The sequence below is a fragment of the Ctenocephalides felis genome, unplaced genomic scaffold (genome assembly GCF_003426905.1).
Source record: "Ctenocephalides felis isolate EL2017-DRISC unplaced genomic scaffold, ASM342690v1 CF-g0.4_SCAFFOLD_02699, whole genome shotgun sequence".
NCBI classification, from domain to species: Eukaryota; Metazoa; Arthropoda; class Insecta; order Siphonaptera; family Pulicidae; genus Ctenocephalides; species Ctenocephalides felis.
In genome coordinates this window covers 1-24,161 of record NW_020538853.1, presented here as the reverse complement: position 1 = coordinate 24,161, position 24,161 = coordinate 1, and the positions used below count along the sequence as shown (strand labels likewise).

At 28.8% G+C, this 24,161-nt stretch overlaps 5 protein-coding genes across 5 annotated transcripts; 1 reads left to right on the top strand and 4 right to left on the bottom strand.

Annotated features, from left to right (window-relative positions):
* Window positions 1-4,457: 4,457 nt before the first annotated feature.
* Window positions 4,458-4,886, bottom strand: LOC113381224. Its single transcript, XM_026620187.1, has one exon. It carries the CDS (start codon window positions 4,884-4,886, stop codon window positions 4,458-4,460), a length of 429 nt encoding a protein of 142 aa, XP_026475972.1.
* Window positions 4,887-8,677: 3,791 nt separating this feature from the next.
* On the bottom strand, window positions 8,678-10,009 carry LOC113381223 (CAAX prenyl protease 1 homolog). The gene has a single exon (XM_026620186.1). The coding sequence runs from the start codon at window positions 10,007-10,009 to the stop codon at window positions 8,678-8,680; it is 1,332 nt and encodes a 443-aa protein (XP_026475971.1).
* Window positions 10,010-11,217: 1,208 nt separating this feature from the next.
* LOC113381220 (dolichyldiphosphatase 1-like) lies at window positions 11,218-12,697 on the top strand. Its single transcript, XM_026620184.1, has 5 exons — window positions 11,218-11,414; window positions 11,472-11,572; window positions 11,638-11,816; window positions 11,889-12,113; window positions 12,532-12,697. The coding sequence occupies exons 1-5, from the start codon at window positions 11,321-11,323 to the stop codon at window positions 12,656-12,658; spliced, it is 726 nt and encodes a 241-aa protein (XP_026475969.1). The 5' UTR covers window positions 11,218-11,320; the 3' UTR covers window positions 12,659-12,697.
* Window positions 12,698-18,964: 6,267 nt separating this feature from the next.
* LOC113381221 (SAGA-associated factor 11 homolog) lies at window positions 18,965-19,237 on the bottom strand (the record flags this gene model as incomplete). The annotated part of the gene is made up of 1 exon (XM_026620185.1): window positions 18,965-19,237. A coding segment is annotated over exon 1 (273 nt), but the record flags the coding sequence as incomplete, so codon positions are not given.
* Window positions 19,238-21,878: 2,641 nt separating this feature from the next.
* On the bottom strand, window positions 21,879-23,802 carry LOC113381219 (rho GTPase-activating protein 15-like; the record flags this gene model as incomplete). Its single annotated transcript, XM_026620183.1, has 3 exons — window positions 21,879-22,079; window positions 23,298-23,504; window positions 23,664-23,802. Coding segments are annotated over 3 exons (468 nt in total), but the record flags the coding sequence as incomplete, so codon positions are not given.
* Between the last annotated feature and the right edge of the window lie 359 nt (window positions 23,803-24,161).

The window sequence follows — 24,161 nt, the reverse complement described above, 5'->3', positions numbered from 1 at the left end:
ATTATTAAAAAATCCAGGAAATATCAATTAAATATATATATATATATATATATATACATATATATATAAAGCTAGATATTGGGAATTCACATTACAGTATAAAAACAGCGTAATATATCTGAATACAAATACATATATATGTACAAACATACAAAACGATCAGTAGACAATTTTCCACATACAGATATCATTAGGATGCATCGATTTGTCATAAAGCGTGAATCATGGCGAAGAAATCGAATGTCATTCTTCATAAACGTGTACCAAAATAATAATTGGCTAATTAATTAATTTAACCTTAAGTTAATAATAATTAAGCAAATGATTTTGATACTGAAGTATGCTGTAAGTTACATATTAATTCTTCAAAGGAATACATCAAATAAAAGTTCATATGTCCTCATATAATTGATCAGACCTCTATAACGCTATTTCAGATGAACCTCTTACGAAACACAATTTAGTTTAGTAGTGCTATTGGCGCTCATTACACTTAAAATTATTTATAACATAACTACATATGCATGTGTATAGTTACACATTGCCGCTTAAGATGACATTAAATTATAATGTCAAAACATATTGCTATAAAGATTTTCATGATTTCATTGATTTTTTATTATATGTATTCCCTTGAATTCACATGTAACTTTCAATATACTTTGATATAGAGATGTGCCAATTAAGCCCTTAACAACCTGAAATTGCTCAGATTCCGATTCGAATCAACACGTATCAAGTCGAAAAATATTTACTGTAATGACTTACACCAGACAACTCGCCTGACTGAGACGCAATATGTATAAACACATATTTTAATAAATATAAATATAAAAAAACTAAACCATCTTAACCCTCCGGCTACTAATCCAAATCAAAATGAACCGTATCATTTGTCTTATCCGACTTCAATATACTAATATCGGTTAACCGTAAGATCCGACTTAATTGAATCAACCGACTTCATCGGACTTGACCGAATCAATCGACTTTGTATATTTCATGAGTTACTCGACTTCTGATTCGTCTCGAATGAGAATATATTGATGATAATATATATATATATATATATATATATATATATATATATTGTTCTAAATACTTGATTTTTATGAAATGCCATAATATCAATAGATAGCTTTTTAAAACAAGTAATGACAATTTCACAAAAATGAGATTATTGCAAAAAATTTGAATCGAATCAGGTTTTTTTATTTGAATCAGGAAATTTTCGAATTGGCACATCACTAGTACTTTTATTTGTCATAAATACACACACACACACACACACATATATATATATATATATATATATATATATATATTATAAGATCGAAAATGATTTCCTGAACGCAAAACAGAAACTCCTAATGCTAAATGTTAGCAAGTATTATTAAAGTAGCTGAACATATAGCTAACAAATAGTCTTTTATGGCAATGATCAATTGAAAAAAAACCTAACAGTTCAAAATATTTATTTGTCTCGAATTTCTCAGAAATCTCGTTTCCAATTAAAATATTCACAGCTAATTGAAGCGTCGAATAGTTTTTGATGAGAATTGGTTAAATCTTTGCGCATCTTTGTAGTTACCATTGGAATCAATTGTTTAACTTGACGTTACCAAATAGATAAAGTTGTAACAAACTTAAATATTCGGAAAACCTCAGTTTTAGTTGGCTAGTCTTAAATAAGCAAGTAACGATTTGCCGAGCCGTCTCTTCAAAATCAAAAGATGAGATATGATTTTTTTTTCAAGCTTACTTTCAAAATCCTGAGCAGATTTTTAAAATTCCTCAATATTGCAATGATATTTATATCAGTTGTAAGCCGAAGCTACTAGATTGGCCAATGGGTTATTTTTTAAAACTAACATACATGTAATATTGTCTGTGATTGATTTAGAAAAAAAAAATAGGAATGACTAGCTGTATAACCCGAGTAGACAAAAATCGAGATTGATATGACCCTTATAATAAAAAAATTAAGTGAAAAATATACACGTAGGCAAAAAATAAAATATATCTCGAAAAATCTTTCATTCAAAAGTGCGAAAGTAATATTGATATATCTAAAACAGTAATAGTTTTATACGATTGGAATACATTTGCTTTTTATGCATTGATTTTTACAGCTAAATTTTCATAAATAATATCATGGATTTGTTATTTGCTTATGCAGCAATTTTTACAGTTTGAAGTTTGAATTTACATATATGATTATTGAAATGTTTGGTATCGTATATTCCCTTGTGCTAAAGGCAAATCAGTAATGCAACAAAAATATCGTCCTTTAAACTGACTAACGAAACGAAGTTTATCAGATTTTTAATATCTATCTGGAATAATAACATTTACTTACTATTATTGTCAGCAAAACGACGTGAAAATAAAATTATTATCTTATATATAAAAATGGATCGCAAAATGTGTTGGTAAGCGCATAACTCAACAACGCCTGGACCAATATGACCAATTCTTTTTTTAAAATGTTCGTTGATGTCCAAGAATGGTTTTTACAGCGAGAAAAAATAAAATAATCGTCGGGAAAACCCTAAAAACAGCCCTTTTCTATCTAATACAAATAATCGTAGTCGGCTTCTCGATATTATTTCTTTTGTTTTACTTTCGGCAGGCGACAAAATTGGTATGGCTTTAAAAAATTTGACTTCAAGTCATAAAAGATTAAAAAAAATCAATGTCAATGTCCATTTGCCGCCCTTGTTATTTAATATAAATAAGAAAAAAACTATACGCTTATTAAATACATTAACTATTAAGGGACTCATATTATCTCCATCATTATCAATATTATCTTATCATTACATTCCTTGGCTTCCGTTTATTATAAGAGTTACAACAACGATGTCAAAACCTTCAGCCAGTTATCAATATATATATATATATATATATATATATATATATATATATATATATATATATATATATATATATTATATTATATTATACATATACATGTACAAATAAATGTAAAACTTATACATGGTTTCATAATAACAAAAATTAAATATAAAATAATGCGTATTATATACAATACAAATGAAGCAGAAACGGGGTATTAGTATTGATTTCCACAGTCCTGAAAAAAATTAGAATTTTAAGTGCAGCCTAGAACTTTGGAACCATAATCGAATACAACATTTCTAGAACCACAGTAAAACAAAGGCGACCAACTTAAAAAAAAAATTCATTGTTCAACAAAAAGTCGAAATTCTTAAAAATTTGGGGCAATTGTGGTATTTTATTTACTGTGAAATGTTATTCAATTGTTATTCACGATTATGGTTCCAAAGATTAAATAAACAAAATAAGTATAAGTTAACCACAATAACCGAAAAATGGTCACCAAAACTCTAGGCACTTAAAAGCTCATAATTTCCGAACAATGTGAGATTTTTTTTTCTAATTTTTTTCAAGACAGTAAAGCTCAATATTATCATCCCGTTTCGGCTTGACGTTAAGGTCTGGGACACCCTGTATTTATAATTGAAATGAAGAATATAATTATAAGCTAAATTATAATTATACGAATAAAAAACATGGAAATGATAAATATGATTCATTTGTACCATTTTAATATTTGTTATTTAAAACTCAAACTTCGAAAACGATTATTAAAGTTATTAATAGTATAATTTGATGCTTAACAAGTTTAATTCAAAAAATGATCAAAAGTTATCGAAATATTCAGAATGTTCATTCATTTTATATATAAGTGTTTCATAAACTTTAATATATCTACTAAAAAATAATAGTACGTATATCAGGCATTGTTATTGCACTCTTATATTCTTATACCAATATATGAGCATTTACACCCTTTCGCTACGGAAGTGTTTTCGGCGGAAGTGAAAACACTCTGGAGGCGCCCAGTAACGGTAAAGAACTGCCCAGACGCAACAACACATTTCAAGATAACAAAAAATATATTAAAAAATTACAAATTGCACTTCTGAGGAACTAAAAATCACAATATCAAATTAGAGTTCTCAACTCAGAGAAATCATTCTTAAAGCAAAGGGCACACTATTGACGCACCGAATATGGTTTGTAGAGCATCATAGCAAAAGGGTTAAAATAATACATAAACATATGATATCGTTCCACTGGTCAATATAATCTTAACTTTGTGCAATTGTGAATAAACTGGACTCGACATTAAAATGGTTTTATACTTGATTTTAAATCAAGTATAGACATGACGGTACACTCAAAAGTTATGAGTTGACGATTCGGCAAATTAGATTCATGACAATGTTTGTTTTGTTTCTAAATGAAAAAATAAGAAACATTTATCGTTTGGCAAGTGCAAATACTAAAAATCATGCACATATTCACAAAATTTCTTTTACTAAATAAGCTGAAATGATTATACTAAGAATACACAAACATAAGACAATGCCAGTGTTGACTGAATTTTAAACATTAATCTATGTATACTAGGAATCATCACCATTTGGACTATTTCTAATAGTATCATATTGAGAGTTTCTATTCTTCAACATTCGCACAAAACTCCCTAAAGCAAATATAGCGCTTCTGTGCTTTTTAAATATACCTTCATATAATGCTTCTCTCAACATTTTTCTATCAACTGTTTCAGTTGAACTATTGTTCAAATGCATTTTGTGGTTAATTAATTTTCTGGTATTATTAGTACTGCATTCGTCATCTAAAGATAAATTATTTTTATACCCTTCTGAAAGTTTGACTCGATTTCTCAAACGTTCATCAAAGGAAAAATTTTTAAATAGCGTTGAATGTTTTTCAGACGCATTGTTGTGATGAGTTCGTTTTACTTCGGTTATGTTCAAATCTACGCCAGTAGCGCTGACTGTACGATTTGAAGCTGTCGTGGATTCTAACATTTTATTTTTTTCAATTATTAATTGCTACAGTAATCAATACTTGACACAATGCCAATTCACTAGAATTGGTGGTTTATAGTAACTTAGCATCAAGTTTTTCAGCATCATATATTTGTGAATACGTTTTGCAAACGCGTTTTCGTTAAGTATACAAATTATACTCAATATTTAATATATATTTTTCGATACATATTTCTTTTTTATCCAAATCAAATTCTGTAATCACAATTTCATTCTTTAGAAACTACAAATTCAAAGCTTACTTTACTATAATTGTTTACAAAATGTAATTTTACTCTCTCATAATATTTCTCTTATAAAAAAACATCATTATTATGTTAATAATAAGAACTATATCTAAGTTAAAAAATCTTACAAACTATAATAATGAGCTTGCTGACGAATTGCAAGTTTCATAGCTTAATTCAATAGTTCTCATATAAAAAAACTGTAGAAATAACCCTATTGCTAATATTAATTAGGTTAGAATTATTTCATGAAACCTTAACTCTTTCCTCATTACTGCAATTCAGTCTTCTTAAAATTCCATATGCTGAAAATTATGCACAGTATTATACCATATCAGTTCATTATGTATAACCCGAAAATAATAATTGATAAATTTTAAATTTGATTGAGAATATTTTTAACGAGAATGAATTATCTTACAAAAATGCAAGAAATCTAATTTCTTGCTATTACTTTCAAGCAAAATTTTATGCCTGCCGACAGATCAGTTAATCAATGCCTAATTGATTCCTCAATTTTAAATTTGAATATTTTATGTTCATATAAATATAAATTATGTATATGTATATGTAAATGTTTGAATTAATTTGTTTTACCAAAATTATGTAATAAATGTATAACTTCAAGGTGGTCTACACCCACAATTCGCATCATTATCATTCATGCTTCTAATACTTTGTTGCACAGCATTATTTTCTCGCAAGAAAATTTCTTTTTAATAAGATATCACTGCTAAAATAGCTGCTGGTAATAATTTTCCTTCCTGTGACACTATGATCAAAAATATGAGTCGTTATATATTAATTGCTTACTATGTCACAAAATGATTGGTATCGTGTATTTGGTAATTTCATAATCCACCCATAAATCTACTAAAGTTCAGTTTACTTCATCCATAAAACTATCCATAGAATTATAGTCAATTCTCCTTTTGGCACCAAACATTATCTTGATTTTTTTTCACCTTTTGTATGTCACGTATGTTGATATATTGTGTGATGCTTCATTTTCCCTGTTAAGTCCTAAAAATGTTAAAAAATCCAATTTGTGGTAATAATCTTCATTTAGATCCATTTTAATAAAGATATTCTTCTCCACATGCCTTACAAAAATGTAATCATAATATTAAGTGTAATGTTTTCCAAAAAAGAAAAATAATGTAAATATTACACTGAATGCAGTGGATTGAAAGTGAATGGATAGACAAACGACAAAACCTTTAACAATGGGTCAAAATGTTATTAACACAATAAATACAAAACACACACATAGTATATATATATATATATATATATATATATATATATATATATATATATATACATAGTGTGCATGAGTAACTGAAATCATTAATAAACCTAAAAAGTAAGAAACATAGTAATTAAATTATAAAATACGGAGAAACCAAGATAATATTTGAAATAAGTATAATATATTATAAATATCTCGTAGAACAAACAGGCCAATGAAAATATACTAAAAATTATGTTTAAAGACAGAAAACAGATCATATACTTGAGTAGAGATGAATTCTATGCAATGTACAACACTAGCCTCAGCTTTTTCACATCAAATCCAATAAATAAAAAACTTAAATAAAATCATAATTTAAAAATTATAAATAAATAGTTTAAGTATATTATAACGATTTAAATGCTAGTATGCATTATCCGAAATATTTGGGCATTATTTAAATAATATTAGAAATAGTAAATGTTTTTAATAATAATATAAAATTATTCTTAGCATATAGGGTACTTTGTTGTAAATGTTAATCCGAAAACATCTTAGCTCATATTATATATATTGTATTGGATATTTTCAGTTATATGTATGTCGTGTACCATTTTATTGATTATGTTTCTTTCCGAAAAGCCAAGCATTCAGTCATCCCTCTTAATCTAGAAAAAACTTCACATATTTATTGACACGATCGTCCTCTGTTTTTTCATTTATTTGAAATTGACGTTATAAATAATTTGATCCATCACGCATTACTGTCACATTGAGAACAGGTGTTTATAACATTTTGTATCTAACCATCACGAAAATGCATACACAACTTATTCGAAGTAAACTTAATTAATATACATTCACGTTTATTTCGGAACCATTATGATATGAATCGCCAAGACACAAAATAATATATAACGTAATGCATTATGAACATTTATCATACTTTGCTAGGTGAAAAAAACTACAAAGACTCGACTCAAGCAAGTAAACATGCTTGACATGACATGACTGACATGACACAACTACCAAAGATATTTCAAATCCTTCGCGAATCCTCAAGAATGTGAATGGTGGCAAGCGTGGCAAGATAGGAATACATCGCAACTGTTGAATTAAAATTCTTTGACATACGAATTTGTGATGAATAAATTATAATGAGATATTTTACTTGTTGTCCGTTTCAGGACAGTTGTAAAAATTATTAAAATAAAAAAAAAAAAAAAAAAAAAAAAAAATCATAATGAGAAAACTTGCTATACGAAATTAGCACCACATTGATTTTTAATTAATTTATGCGCTATTTTAAATTTTTTTTCAAAAATGCTCTATGTACCAGTTTTCAACTTTTAACAAAAATCATTTTATATTGATTATTATATGTAATATTCTACAGGCTTTTTTCGATACCTCTTACGACAATTACGCATATTTTCAATGATATCTTGGCGATTTTGGTTAGAATGTAATAATAAATATATCAAAAAAAAAAGATTTAATTATTGTAATTTGTTCTTTTATCCTGTATCAAACTCGAAATATAGTTTGACTATAAAAAATTGACAAATACCTGATTACGAAAAGCACAGACAACATTATTTACATTAATTATGCTTTCGTATTATATACACTCTAAGTATGTAAATGATTAATCGATTTTACATTTTTCAATTAATGCTCAATGTTCAATTATATTTGACGTAGCTTATTATTTATCCTTGTATTAATGCAGAATATATTTTCGAATACAATGTAAAAATGTCTCAATTCTTTTCGCACATCTATAAAATACGCCGTTCTCTTAATATTATAAAAATATATTACTGCAGTAATTACGATTTGCTGTAAGCTATATTTAAATATTAACTTCAATGGACAGGAAGACGCAATTTTCTTGATCATCTTGAATGAGAATAATTAAATATATATAAATATTTTTGTTTTATCTATTTCTTAGATTTGTTCGTTAATGCGTTTTATTAGTTATGCTAGAATGGTATCTAGAATAGCAGTTGCTATTCTGGACTAAATATAACAAATCATAAGTCATAAAAAAACGTCCAATCACTTGAGTAGTAAGTGGTGAAACAAAGACAACGACGTGTTAATAAATATTTAAACTCTCATATTGTGTAAGCCTTTTATCGTTTTTGAGAGAAAGCCTAACACAATCTATCAGTTAATCAATATATAATTATTTGATATATAACATTTGTTTTCATACATATTTCAAAATTTACAAAAAGTTTATCATACTAAAGTATGCGGTGTTGTTGCATTATTGTAAAACTATATTACACTTTAATTAATTAACCAGTGCTGGAGAGATTTTCTATACGTTGTAATATAGTAGGATGAGTAAAATACCAAACAGAAAATAACCAATCATTCACTGGAAAAAATAACATGTCTTGTTGAATTTTAATCAAAGATGTTTTTAAAGCAATTTCGTATCCTTCGGCCTTCACAAATTGATCTGCTTCGAACTCCATTCGCCTGGAACGCATATTAAACAAAAATTGTATCAGCGCATTTATTGGCGCCATCACCAATTCCATAATAGCGACATACCCCACCATTATAGGTCTTCGTCCTGGAGGAAATCCTACAGCAATATATAAAGGCCCATGACGAAACATAGCAGCAAATACACAAACTTGGCATAAAACTGCAAGTTGAGGAAGTAATATATTACCGCTACTATGATTTAGTTTCCAATGTCCAAGCTCGTGACAAACCATTGCTAGTAATTCTTCATCTGTACAACCAACGCCCTCTGGTGCATTCCTTTTAGTATTGTACAAAACGATTTTATTGTACTCCCATACTCCTGTTAGGAGAGCTCTGCCGTGACCGGTGCTTACGCCATCACCTTTTTCTATATAAACTTCAACTAGCGGAAAGTCATATTTTGCTGCCATTTGTTCTATAGAATTACGTAGATCAGATGGAGGAAGGGGCTTGTAAGGATCGAGCATTGGATCGATATATGATGGAGACACTATAGATATGAACAATGTTGTCGATCCAATTAACAGCCACAGCCAAATAAATACATATGAACCCTCCATTTGAATTATATACAGTGCAGTGGAACACACCGGTAAAAATATAAATTGATTTATTAGAAACGAACGCAACTGATCCCATATGTAAGACGGTAAAGGCCTTTCGTTGAAGTCATGATCTCGATCCAATAACAACGCTTTGTAATATAGCAATGGACATCCAAGAATGCTTAAAATCAAATCGTTGAGGAAAATGAAGAAAAGATTTACAAATATTGAATCATCTGATTTGGTTGGTGGTGTTTTTGTAATTATTTCAGATATCTCAAATAGTCCAGCCATCCATCCAAATTGTATAATTGCAGTCCACAAGGCGCTAGTATACATATCCTTAGCAACCAAGTATACCGCACGTCTGATACTCTGTTGACGCATTATTTCATAAATGTCGTTGTCAAGAACTGCTGCAAATGGTGCAGGAATTTCTACAGCTGTTCGGTACGTGCGCATTTGCCTCATCATTAAATAAATTCGAAACAGTGCACGAAACCATATGAAGGCAATAACATAACGATAAATTAGTCTGTCATTAACAATATCCAAATTACAATAGTGCTGTTTTTGAGAAGACATCGTTACTGCGCCGAAAAATAGGATCAACTTATACAATAAATTTTGAATTTTTTTAATTTATACACATATAATTTTGACATTTTGAATAAATATTAGACAATCAGGATAGCTTCGACACTAAAATTTACTTCAATGTCAATCTCGATTTCAAATACGTTACATGTAATATAATGTAGTTACACATACACACACACACACACATACATACATATATATATATATATATATATATATATATATATATATATATTATGATATAGCACCTCAGTAGCGTTCAACATTTCACTACAATCAAGAAAATCCATACACACTTCAATAAGATCCATATACATTTGTCTAAATATTATAATAAATACTTACGATTTCATGGACAGTTAAAAATGATAGTCAACTTTCGACGTAAGCTTTCAAATTATTCTTATTAATGTTCGTGATCATTTAATTACGTTTTTTGCTTATAAATATATTTTTTCGACAGAATTAGTTAATTTTTATTTATAAAAAATGCTGCTACATACAACTAACGCTTGAAATAGTGCACAATAGAATTCTATTAAATCTTAAGAAACAGTAACACAACTGCAAACAGTCATAACACTCTATATAACGAGATTATTGAATATAATTGCAAAAATTGTTATAGACAAGCAACAACAACACTATGTATAACGAGACTATTGGATATAATTGCAAAAAATGTGTCCGCATAACTATGTTTTTGTTAATTACATAATATTAACGCGTAGCGATTTTTGTTTTTGTATTTCGTACAGCCAGCACAAGACGTCTTTGAGTATTTATTAATTTGAATTATTTCTGCATAGAAACAATGATCAATTAATAACTTTCTAGTGTTCATTATACTAACCATTATACTCATTCATTATACTCTTCTTTTATCTATAATACTAATAATAGAGCATGTTACTATGTTACATAATGTCTAACTAATAATAAATAATAAATGATAGCGACTTTGAATAATAAGAGCGAGAGCAACGGCATTGACACCTAGACAATATTAGAATACAATATATTCATATAGTTCTTAACCGAAATTCTAACCGAACTAGATCAGCTGATCGGTTCTTGCTCAGGAAACACGTACGAGTAAAACCAAAAACCAAAAACTCTACGCGAATTTGTTATGGACGAGCGGACGAGCCACGAACTCATTCGTCAGAGCATGCAGCGCCACATGCGAGGTGAGTGACATTTGAAATTACAAGACCAGAAGACGAATTTTGGCCGACTTTCGAAGACACATAAAAACAGTACATTTTCCAATCGGCTGCATATGTTTCACTAAATATGGCCATTCCTGCTGGGAATAATGTACACGACATATATTATGATAATTCTGAATGGAAACCAATAAGTTTAACTCTTGTGGAATATCCCAAAGGTTAGATATTTCTGAAATAACCTCAAATTATTTAACTAATCTATCATAAATTTACAGAAGATCTGTTTGGACAAATTCTAGCATGGCTAAGTTTAGCACCACTTGCAATTGGAGCCGGTTTTGTATCTTTAATATTGTTTAGAAGAGATTTACATACAGTTAGTAACAGTGTATGAACCAATTGTAGGTCACTGAAAGGTTTTTAATTTGTATTATTTTGCAGATAACGTTCTTTATAGGGACATTATGCAATGAGTTTTTAAACATGACATTAAAAATGTGGATACAACAACCTCGACCAGTTGTACGAAAAGGTTTCTATTCTGAATATGGCATGCCTTCCAGTCACGCACAATTTATGTGCTTCTTTTCTACTTATGTATTACTATTTGTTTTAATTAGGTAAGGAAATTGCCCATAATATGCATCAGAGCCCATAATATTACACATTTTACAGTATTTTATAAATTCTAGGTTTCATGTTAGCTCAAACTCTGCTCTAGAAAGATGTTATCGAGTAGCAATAGTAGGTTTTTGTTGGCTTGTGACATTTTTTGTTTGCATAGGCAGAGTTTACTTATTATACCATACAATATCCCAAGTCCTTTGGGGTGCTCTGGGAGGAATTCTTTTTGGTTTATATTGGTTCAGCTTTACACATATTGTGTTGGGCCCACTGTTTCCTCACATCGTGTCCTGGTTAGTATTAAATTAGTCCACATTGCTTAAAATTGGAATTTATATGAGGGGTTTGAAACGACTTTGAGAGCAGTTATGCTTCAGTTAAAGGAAAAAGTTGAAGTAATTTAAATAAAAACACTTCTCAATTAGAGCAAGAAAAAAGCATTACACTAATTCAATAGTTTGGCCTCTGAAGCATAGTGTTTAAATATTTGTGTAAGCATCAATTATTTTACTTTTAATGTTACACAGTGGAATTCTCAGTCTAAGTACTACTAATTTACATAACTAACTATCTTAAATTTTGTTGTAGATTTTTCAAGATGAGAAGTCAATTTAACATAATATGCTTTATGATGTATTTGAATGTAACGAATATGTAACTGTATTAGTCATAAAGATTATTCTTTGAAGCTACTTTGATAATTTATTTTAGGAAAATCTCAGAGATTCTTTTACTTCGTGATACTACTCTGATACCTAATGTGTTATGGTTTGAATACACAGTTACAAGACAAGAGGCAAGATCTCGAGCTAGGAAATTAAATGGAAAGATTCGCTGACAATGACCAATACGGGACTGTTTCATTTTATAACATTCCTGATGGCAGATACAGATGTTAATTTATTTGTTTTAAATAAGTACATAGAACTTCTCTAATAGTGAGATATGACGAAGTAGTGACACTTGAAAATTAGTCTAAGGAGATGGTTTTTGTGCAGGATAAACTTAGTTATTATAGTGTGTTACGTGAAACAAGTGAAAGTAAGCTTGAACAATATTAGTAAAAAATCTTCGTATATTCTGAAATTATGGGGTCCATAACAAAGCCTTTATGAAGGATGCAAGTATCTCCATAGGTTTTGAGGAAATATGTTAATCAAAAACTTTACAAGGTTAATCAAAATTACTTGAGAAAAGCAGAAGCATAAAATATAAGTCTTGTTTATATCTCAGCATTAATCTTGATAACAACTGTTCATATCTCTGAAACATAATTACTTAAGCATAATTCTATCATAAATAATAACTGTTCACTTTGCATGCATAGTATGTATAGCATTAAGGAATAATCTACCCGTTAAAGTTAAAATTTCATTAGTCTTGAATCTTTTGAGCATCTGTTTCAGATTCAGATCTGAAATAATACTGCCAAAATAAATACTGACACAAGTTGCATTTTTGTTTCCTGTTTGCTACTTAAACATTAGAGAAAATTGTATATATTGAATGCTTTTATAGTGAGTTACAGATAATGAACTGTAGATTCATATGTTATGGAAACAAATACAGCAGCTAATTAGGGTTTTGCAGCTTTGTACATAGTTTTTTTATAAATCATATAATAAAAACGTACCATTTTTATTGAAGTATATTTCATTTTCTATTTACAATTCTTTCTTCATCAAAAATTCTTAAGCATCATTTTTTAATGCACATTTGTGTTACTTTGAACAAAAATGATCAAATATCACAATAATTGTGCATATGTAAGTATTTTAATCTTGATCTTCATAAAATAGCTTTAGTTAAATTACTCTTCCTTTTCTAAAAGTGAAAAAAAAAATAATTATGTCCTCAGCTCACCTCATTTCATTAATAATATATAAATTAAATGAGAACATCTTATCTAATCACATTATAATTATAAGCAATATAAATGTTTAGAACTGTGCTTCAAGTATTCAGCATTTGTTTTAAGGATCGTTATGCAACTAGACGTGTGTGGCATTTTGGCTTTAGGTAAGATGCACAATTTTACTGACAGGTAACTAATTGGCTTAATCAATAACAAATCAATATATAAGTGATTTATAAGTAAAGTGAGTTGCATTATAATATTAGAAACTAAATTACAAATTCTACCAAACATTATTGAATTTTTATAATTAAACCAATAAACTAATCTACACATACGCAAAGTTCCAACAACTAATCAAGATGATTTGCACCTGATATCTTTCAAACTTTTTCTTTATTATCAAAACATGGAAGATTTTTTATTTCATATATCAACTAACCGTAATGAGACGGCTAGGCCGATCGTCGCGAAAAGCAAATCAAAGATAGTCCATATCGTGTTTTATCAAATCAAAACATAAACTTCTTCAAGAAGTTAATTATTATTGGTGCACAAGAGAAATTCACAATTAGTGCGTCTTCATTGAAAATTAAATAGAAGTAAATTAAATAAAGCCATCCTAAATATAAATGAAAATAAAGACAATGCAATTAATGTTTAAGCAAAGAGCCCAAAAAAAGATTTTAATAATGAAGGCCATGGGCATGTTTCCATGCCCCACTCTGGTATTTACACAATTTATATGTCATTTTATAGGTTTTTTCAAAAAAAAAAAAAAAAAAAAAATGTATACAAATTTTGAACCCATAGCACATCATTTGGCCGAGATATCATTGAAAATATGTGAATGTGGCCCCATTTTTTACTTTTAGATGGTATTATAAAAAATATCGGCAAACAACTAACGTGGTTCTATTCACAATTGTCTGTTTAATATTATTTATAACACAAATATTGTTGAATAGTTATTTGTTAATGCATGAAAAAGTAAAAATAAATTCTCGTTTCGTATATTCTGAAAATATATCCGGAAAATCGGAGCCAGTCTGTGCGTTTTGTGTACTAGAATACTCATGCTTTTGTAGAGAATATTATATATAATCGAGCATATAAATAATTTAAACCATGATACAGATTTTTCAACCCAAAAACTTTACATTTTTAAGAGAATGTAATTAAAAGAAGATTCGCTTAAGGGTTGTTTTTGCACTTGCATAACGATAGGGTCATAAACAAACGATTCCACAACACGACCCTGAACGAATCAAACACGTGGTTCCTAAATAGCGTGTCAAAATTTCTTTAGAAAAATGACAAGATCCCATCGCTTTTTAAATTTCTCGTATCTTTTTACCCGCAAACTTTTAAGCCCCGCTTTCCCCTAATTTGTTTTCGACTATATATTCATTTTTCGCCAGAAACGAAATTATAAAATATTTTTCAACCGAAAAACAATAAGATTGTAATTCGAAAGTGATAAATGAGTACAAGTCTTTGAGGTCTAAAATATTGAATCTTTCTATGCAACGAAGTCTCCAACAAACTGTAAAAAGACTCGCGCTCTAAAATATTGAATCTTTCTATGCAACGAAGTCTCCAACAAACTGTAAAAAGAATTAGGTAGCTGAGAAAGAAAGAAAAAATATGTTTTTTTTTTCAATCGATTCAATTTGGGTTACAACTGGAGATAATTAATTTACCGCAGATGATGTTCACAGAAATTGAGCAAAAATCCATATTTTAATCGTAAATATTTACGTAAAAAAAAAATTCTCAGCAAAATCCTGTAATACGTGTCAAATGATTTTATGTATAATATCTGAAAAAAAAAAAATTCAGACGATTCTAAAATGTGACAATTTATTTTTCCGAAAATCCGTACGATTTGTAAAAGAATGACCCATATATATATATATATATATATATATATATATAAAAATCAAAAAAAATAAAATTAAAATGCTATATTGCAAACTTTAATATATAAATAAATATTGAAATTTTTATTTGACGTATTGACTGTTTAATTATTACTAATAAATAAATATTATTTTCATAATTTATATATATATATATATATGGATATATGTATATATATATATATATATATATATATATATATATATATATATCAATCATACAATCCTCAAGATATATATATATATATATATATATATATATATATATACAGTAGAATCCGCTTAGTATGACATCGAAGGGACGCCGAAATCTCGTCATACTAACCGGTCGTCATTAAAAGCGTACTGAAGAAAAACTTTTTAATATGTAAATATGTTACATGTTTCAGTAATTTTAAAAAAAAGCCTATACAAACGTTTTAATTAAAAATAAAAATGACACATTAAAATTTAATATAAAATAAAATTGACATAGGGTAGGGTGGGGCACAAAGGTTCAATTTGACTTTCAGTAATTATACTGTCTAAACCCAATGAACAACCTTGCAACACTTAACACACATCAAACAAGCATCTATCAAACTATGTTCAGAAAAAAATTCACATAATTCCTAATTATATAAATATTATTAACTTCCCGTAGGGCAAGTTATAGTAATCGCAAAAAAATCGAAAATGAAAATAATTATATATCTTTACGTTTCAGAGGTTTCTGAACATTTTGGCATACCTTAGAAAAAATGGATGTATGTGTGTGTGTGTGTGTGTGTGTGTGTGTGTATGTATGTATGTATGTATGTATGTATGTATGTATGTGTGTGTATGTATGTGCGGATACAAATTTTCGTCGACGATTTCGGGAACACGGATTAACCGATTTGAATAATTCAAAAAACATTCGATTCGTATTGATAAGGAGACGTGCTGATTAGTTTTTGGCAAAGGCAGGTCCAGCCGTTCCAAAGATACGGGGCAAAAAGTGCCAAAAACGGTACCTCCGTTTTTAAGAGAACGGAGCGTCCGATTTGAATAATTCAAAAAACATTTTACTTGTATTGACAAGATGTAGAACTGATCAAATTTTCATGAAGGCAGGTCTAGCGGTTTCGGAGATCTAATGAAAAAAGTAAAAAAAATGCCATTCGGCGGTTAAAAATGATCATTAGACATATGCACATCAAATTGTCAGATATTTTATAGAGATTTCAACAATAAGTATATTTTTTTTTTACATTTCTGTGGGTTCCGTACCAATGTTTACGCGTTAGACGGCGGCGCGGCACTAGCGAGCTTTGACATTTCGTCTCTATGCAGTTCAAGCAGTGCAGTGCAAGTGAAAAAAAGTTCAGAATTTTCAAAATATGTCAAAATGAAGAAAACATTTTTTTTCAAAATTTTTTTTTGTTTTCAAAAAAAAAATTTTTTCTCAAAAAAAAATTTTTCTTCAAATAAATTTTTTTTTTTTCAAAAAAAAGTATTTTTTTGTCAAATTTATAGTTTCTCAAAAATCTATTTTTTCGAAGTAAAATTTTTTCAAAAATGTTAATCGGTTTTTAAAAAAATAATAATTTTTGTACGGGAAGTTCCAGCAATTTGCCTTAAGGCACGATGCCCTAATTGCCTTAAGACAGAATTCCACTTACAGCTAGTTTTTTTACTATTTTTTTTAAATTTGGTATCTGATCCATTTTACCTCACATGCGGGGTAAAGTGGGACAACCAGGGGGCGAACAGATGCAATTTCTTTTATTAAATTTTAAAGGCATTTTATGCTACATTATTGAACCAATGCAAAATATTAATTCTGTGGGTACATTTGTTACAAAGACAACACAGTATATTACATTGATCTGCTATTGGTCAGAAATATTCATCAGAAGAGCCGGAATAACAATTTATTCAATTAATCTCTTGTAAAATTGCTTTTTTTAAACTTTACTATTTTATTGCTTACACCTTTGCCAAAGTAAAGGTTCAGCTGGTCCTTTTTATCGCAGTCATGTGCTGCTTATCTTCTGACAGCAAAGTCATAAGAATAAAAGTGATGGCTGGTTATGAATTTATACATTTTTCGCCCTCTACTATCAAATATTTTTGTTAAAAAAAATCTAATTTTATTTGGTTATGAGATATCTGTGGTGGGCCATTAATAATTAGTCTCCCCTACCCATAAACATACAAATGTGATTTTTTAATGTAAGTAATCAGTAATTTTTGATTGATTTCTTTACATAAATTTATTGTAAAAACAGTCCCTGGTGCTATTGTGTACAAAGCACATAGCAATTGCTTTTGTAGACTTGGCCACATCATGTAAAATCATGTCGGTCATTATAACTGGACATATTTTTTTGCAAAAATGGGTCATTATAAGCGACATGCCAATGTAAGCGATGTCAATATATCCGACTAAATACAATAATCCATAAGAAATTTTATATGGAAACCAAACTTCCTAGTGCGGTTACGTCATGATAAGCGGTTGTCAATATATCCGGCGTCATACTAATCGGTTTCTACTGTATATATATATATATATATATATATATATATATATATATATTCTCTGCGAAAACAAAATTACATGACTTACTCTAGTACATAAAGCACATGTAATGGCCCTGGTTTTTTCAACTTTTTTATACAAAGTTCCACCTAAATTTAAATAAAATTCTGTATAATAAAAGAAAAATGTATAGATTTTCAAATGACGCTAATTTAAAAGTAGTCCAAAGAGCCGCACTTGTAAAAAATACGAAACAAAATTTCATTCATGCATTAACAAATAATTATTTAACAATAATTAAACACATTAGTTGTTCGATATCTTTTATATTTCTGACAAAAAGTGAGTTTGAAAAAAGGGGTCATTCTCACATATTTTCAATGATATCTCGAGCAAATAATAACCTATGAACTTCTAAATTAGTATATCAATTTTTTTCAAAAAGACCTATAAAATGACATATAAATTTAAATACCGATGTGAGGCCGTAATGTATAATAATACATTATAACAATTGAAATTAAATAAATAATTTATAAAAGCATTTACTTACTTTTTAGATGACTTCTTATTTCCTCTATTTCTAGCACTAGACTTCTTTCGAGCTTCCTTTTCTGACTCATATTCATCATCATCATATGAAGCCCCATTACCAGAATAACTAGAATTCAAATTGGGCCCTTTTCTCTGAGATATTCTACTACTCTTTCGAGGGCCTTCAATTCCTGTAATAAATACATTTTAAATGTATTGTAATGCAGAACTATATCTCATGTACAAACCCATGCAAGCCTGCAAATGTTTTGTATATTTAGCAGAACAAACATTTTTCTTGCAAATGGAGTTTGGGCAAATAAAGTACTGATCATCTTTAACGACACTTTGACCAAATATGTCTAAACCAGGCTCATTGATAACACTTGATTCGCTTTCATTAACAGGAATGTTCGCAATGTTGTCACATTTATTTGTTTTGAGACCATAGTGGAATTCAAATATCACATCTAATAATGCTTCTTGCATTAAACTGTCGAAAACAGAGTAAGTGACATGTTCCAATTCATTTGAACGCCGCATCAATTCTAGAAAGCCGTCTGTGAGTTCATAAATGTTTAACTCTTTATAATTTGGCATATTGAACATAATATGCTATTAGATATCTGCATTTCCTCTTTCCACTTTGCAGTGCTAGTAATAATATTGCTTATTTCCCAATGTCAAAAATGTTATATTGTAAGAAGTGAATAACCTATGAATCAATCAATCCAATACCACAAAACAAGTGAATTTGTCAAAAGCGCCGTATGGCGTAATGGCGTATGACAGGTTGACAGAGCAAGCCTGTCCAACCTACAAAAGCAAAAGCAAGTCCTTAGATTGAATATGTTATATTCATATTCATTGAACTATATTCATATAATCATTGGTCTTATGCTTATTTATATGCCCTTATGCTTATTTATCTATGATTGGTCCTTATGATATATTTTATTGGTCTATTATAATATTATGTTATATACATATAATGATGGTCGTTTTTTATTTTCAAATTTGCCTCAAACATAGTTCGGTTATCGGATTGTGGTTTGCAAATAAAAAAAATTGGATTATAGTTAACATCAAGGTTTTTATGAAACGATAAAAATTGAACTCTTGAAACCATCACGACTAAAATCATTAATTACATAAATCAAAAGGCAATACATAATTGGAAAGGTGATGAATAAAAGTATTGAGGAAAAATCTGAGAAAAAAAGTAATGAAAGTTCAAATATTCATTTTCATTTCAAAATTTCAACTAATAAGAGCTTATATGACATTGCGGTTTACTACTTACATTGTGGTAACTTTCTTTGACCTTTACCTGGTGCTTTACTATTCATTTACTCTACCTCCACCCTTGTTACTTTACCTTTACCTTACCTCTACCTTTACTTGATGCTTTACCTTTATTTTACCTCTACCTTCACCTGTCCTTTACCTTTACCTTAACTCTACCTCTACCTTTACATTTACCTTTATTCAACCTCTACCTTTACTCTACCTCTATTTAAAGGTTGAATTAAAAGTTTTTGAGATATTGGTAGTGGACCTTACCCACAAAGTTTTTAACCCCACTCTTTTTTAATATATTTTTTTCGACTATATATTCTTTTTTTGCCAGAAACGAAATTATAAAAAAATTTTCAACTGAAAAACAATAAGATTGTCATTCAAAAGTGATAAATGAGTGTCCCTTAATATAGACATTTTCGAATTTGCTTGTTCCCAGGGGCTCAAATGGTTCCAAATTGATAAAAAACAATTCCCTGACTAATATTAACGTTTAGATAGTGGGCAATTCAATCAAACTTTGTATGGAAATAACATGGAAAAATTTTGAAAATTAATAAAAAAAATTTTTTAGGTATAGCTTAGCAACAAAATGAATTAAAAGTGAAAATTCGTGTCATTTTTTATTGAAAATTCGACGCTCTGAAATTTTTTTAAAAACTTTCTCATGCTATTTCTATACAAAACTTTGATTTGTGCTCTATCTAAAAAACAATATTAAGAGCTAAAACTTTCAGAGAATTGTTTTTTATCAATTTGGAACCATTTGAGCCCCTGGGAGCAAGGAAATTCGAAAATGTCCATGTTAAGGGCACCCTTATGGGTACAAGTCTTTGAGGTACCCAACGTAAAAAGCGCGATTTGCGCTCGAAAATATTTAATATATTTTGATGTAACAATGTCTCCAACATATTGTGGAAAGAATTTTGTACCAGAGAAAAAAAGAAAAAAACTTTTTTTTTTTTCAATCGATTCAAGTTGGGGGAAGGGTTAAAAAAACCTTTATAAATATTTAAGGGTTGTTATAGTTGAAAAAATTGCAAAAATATTTTTTTTAAATCATTACAAAATTTCACTTCAATATAATAAGTGTAATGAAAAAATAATAATGCTGATCCGATCAGCACAACTAGAGATAGTTAATTTACCGCAGAGGATGTTCAATAATCCATATTTGAATCGTAAAAAAAAAAATTCAGCAAAATCCTGAAATATGTGCCAAATGATTTTATGTATAATATCTGTAAAAAAATTTCAGATTCAAAATGTGACATAGAATTGACACAAGAATGACCCATAATTTGACTTCAGTTATAAAAGAACAAACTTCTTGTTTTATTAATAGATTATTGCAATTACCCAAAAGTTATCTTATCAATTATGCTTATCAATTTATGAATAATATCTTTAAGAATATAATATTTTTTTTACTTATATCTAGATAACAAAACTGTTTTCATCACATATACAAAATATAATACCATATATAAATAAGTAGATCAATTTAAATTCTATATTACAATAATTGAAATAATTGATAATGCACCAGTGACATCAGAAAGAATACGTTATTGCATTCACCATTACTTATATCTAGGTAACAAATTGTTTTCATTACATATACAAAATATAATACCATATATAAATAAGTAGATTAATTTAAATTCTATATTACAATAATTGAAATAATTAATTTTAATGCAACAGTGACATCAGAAATAATACGTTATTGCATTCACCATTACTTATATCTAGGTAACAAATTGTTTTCATTACATATACAAAATATAATACCATATATAAATAAGTAGATTAATTTAAATTCTATATTACAATAATTGAAATAATTAATTTTAATGCAACAGTGACATCAGAAATAATACGTTATTGCATTCACCACAGATTTTGCTTTGCAAATACTTTGATACTTTTCAAAGGCCTTTGAAAAATATCACCATGCACACATGCTTAGATATTTATATATACTATTCTATATTAATTTTAACGAACTTAGGTCTAGATTATAAAAATATTTGTTCATGATTAGTGATTAATGTATCTATGACCCTGTTCTGTTCAAAGCAGTGTATAGCTAAGTCAAAACACACCGCAGACGGACTTCTAGGCGCATTGTTCGGCTGATCTAAAATTATTTTTATTTATTAGATGCGTCATTATGAACAAAACTAATTACATAAACTTTACTTTCGCCCATGAAAACTCTATATAATGAAACTGATTAATATAAGAATGCGATCATCACATTTTAGGATACAAATTTTCGTTGACGATTTCGGGAAGACGGCTCAACCGATCTCAATTATTCAAAGAACATTCGATTGCTGTTGATAAGAAGACGTGCTGATTAGTTTTTGACATAAGCAGGTCTAGCCGTTTCGAAGATAAGGGGCAAAAAGTGCGACAAACGGTAACTCAGTTTTTAAGAGAACGGAGCGTCCGATTTTAATAATTCAAAAAACATTTTACTTGTATTGAAAAGATGAAGAATTGGGGGGTTCCTATGGGTTCTGTACTAATGTTCATCCGTTAGACGGCGACGCGGCGCTTCGATATTTCGTCTCTATGCAGTTAAAGAAGTACGATTGCTTTGAAAAAAAGTTCAGAATTTCCAAAATATTTCAAAATAAAGAAAACATTTTTTATCAAAAAGTCTTTATTTTTTAAAAAAAGTATATTCTTGTCAAAAATGTATAGTTTCTCAAAAATCTATTTCTTTTTTTCAGAGTAAATTTATTTCAAAAATGTTAATATTTAAAAAAAAAAAAATTTTTAGTACGAGAAGTTCCAGCAATTTGCCTTAAGGCACGATGCCATGCGCCATACTAGTTTTTTAGAATGTTTGTTAAGACTAAGAACCTTATCATCATGCAAAGTTTCATAAAAATCGCCAAAATTTCGCCATCAACTAATTACGAAGAACCGACCTAGTTGATCTTTACCAAGAACTAATCAGCACGATTCCAAACTGATATTTTTAACAGTTTTTAAATTATAAAAATTGGCTCAGGATTTTTAGCGAAACATGAAAGAAACATTTTACGCTTATCTGCTCGGCGAATCGTATCGAAAACTAATCAACATAGTCCTTATCTAGTTTCAAAAAATGGTTTTTAAACTTTTGAAATCGAGAAAGCATGAATGAAATGTTATATTTTGGATCACATACGCACACATACTTGTTTAAATTTTAGTGTGAAACGATTCAGACTGACTTGAAACGTCGAGAAAAATAAAATAAGCATATAGAATTTTCTGGCGCAAACATGAACCTCTCATTCGGGGTGTTAAAAGAAGTGATATAATTATAAATATTAAATAATTGAATATATCATTTTATTACCGTCTGCAACACTTGCCGGTGGTATCCACATAAGTGAGGGTCCCCAGACAATAGACAAATTGTTCACATGCATCCGGTTGGCTTGGCTACATTCCGTAACGCGTATCAAGTGCGCCACTAAATGTTGTAACGTATCTCGATTGCAAATTGGCAGGCAATGCACTAGATCACGTAGTCGCAATACTCGTTCATTATCATCTGGTATAGCTAGAATAATTTATATGATTAGATCAATTATTTACACATATGGAAATCGTAGTCATTTCACCACTATAATAATTACTCATAAGGCCCTTTATTTTATGAATCCAAATAAAACATGCTGCATTACATTTAATATTTTGTTCGATAAAGGTAAATACATACCGTTGGCTTCTAAGAATGAGTGGAACGCATTAAAAGGAATTAAAGGTTCTTTTAATTCTCTGAAAAATAATTTTAAGGATCCTGCTATAACGTGAGGATCTTCCTCTTCGCGTATTGCGTCTAATATTCCTTGATTCACCTATAAAACAAAACGATAATTTCATTCAATACGATCGTATGATGATGCTTAACTTACATAAGTTAATTATTTATTCATTAAAAATTAAATCATTTATAAAATTCAAGCTTTGTTTAGTCCTATACGTTAAACTATTTTTGTGTTATTATATTCATATAAATTTTATCTCGTTTAATCATATATATATATATATATATATTATATATTATATATATATATATAATATATATATGGAGGTGTAGTAGTCCTCCATATTAATACCAATATTATCCAAATTGTAGTAATAATAAATTCCATAAAATATTATTTATATTTGGTTTATTTATGTATGATTAATATCCACGACACTATGTGTTGTC

Bases quoted from the DNA above. Each gene is read 5' to 3' on its own strand.
- LOC113381223 (XM_026620186.1), bottom strand. From the start codon at position 10,009: ATGTCTTCTCAAAAACAGCACTATTGTAATTTGGATATTGTTAATGAC.
- LOC113381224 (XM_026620187.1), bottom strand. From the start codon at position 4,886: ATGTTAGAATCCACGACAGCTTCAAATCGTACAGTCAGCGCTACTGGC.
- LOC113381220 (XM_026620184.1), top strand. From the start codon at position 11,321: ATGGCCATTCCTGCTGGGAATAATGTACACGACATATATTATGATAAT. The intron at 11,817-11,888 runs GTAAGGAAATTG...TATAAATTCTAG, and splicing joins TTACTATTTGTTTTAATTAG to GTTTCATGTTAGCTCAAACT. The intron at 12,114-12,531 runs GTTAGTATTAAA...AATTTATTTTAG, and splicing joins TTTCCTCACATCGTGTCCTG to GAAAATCTCAGAGATTCTTT.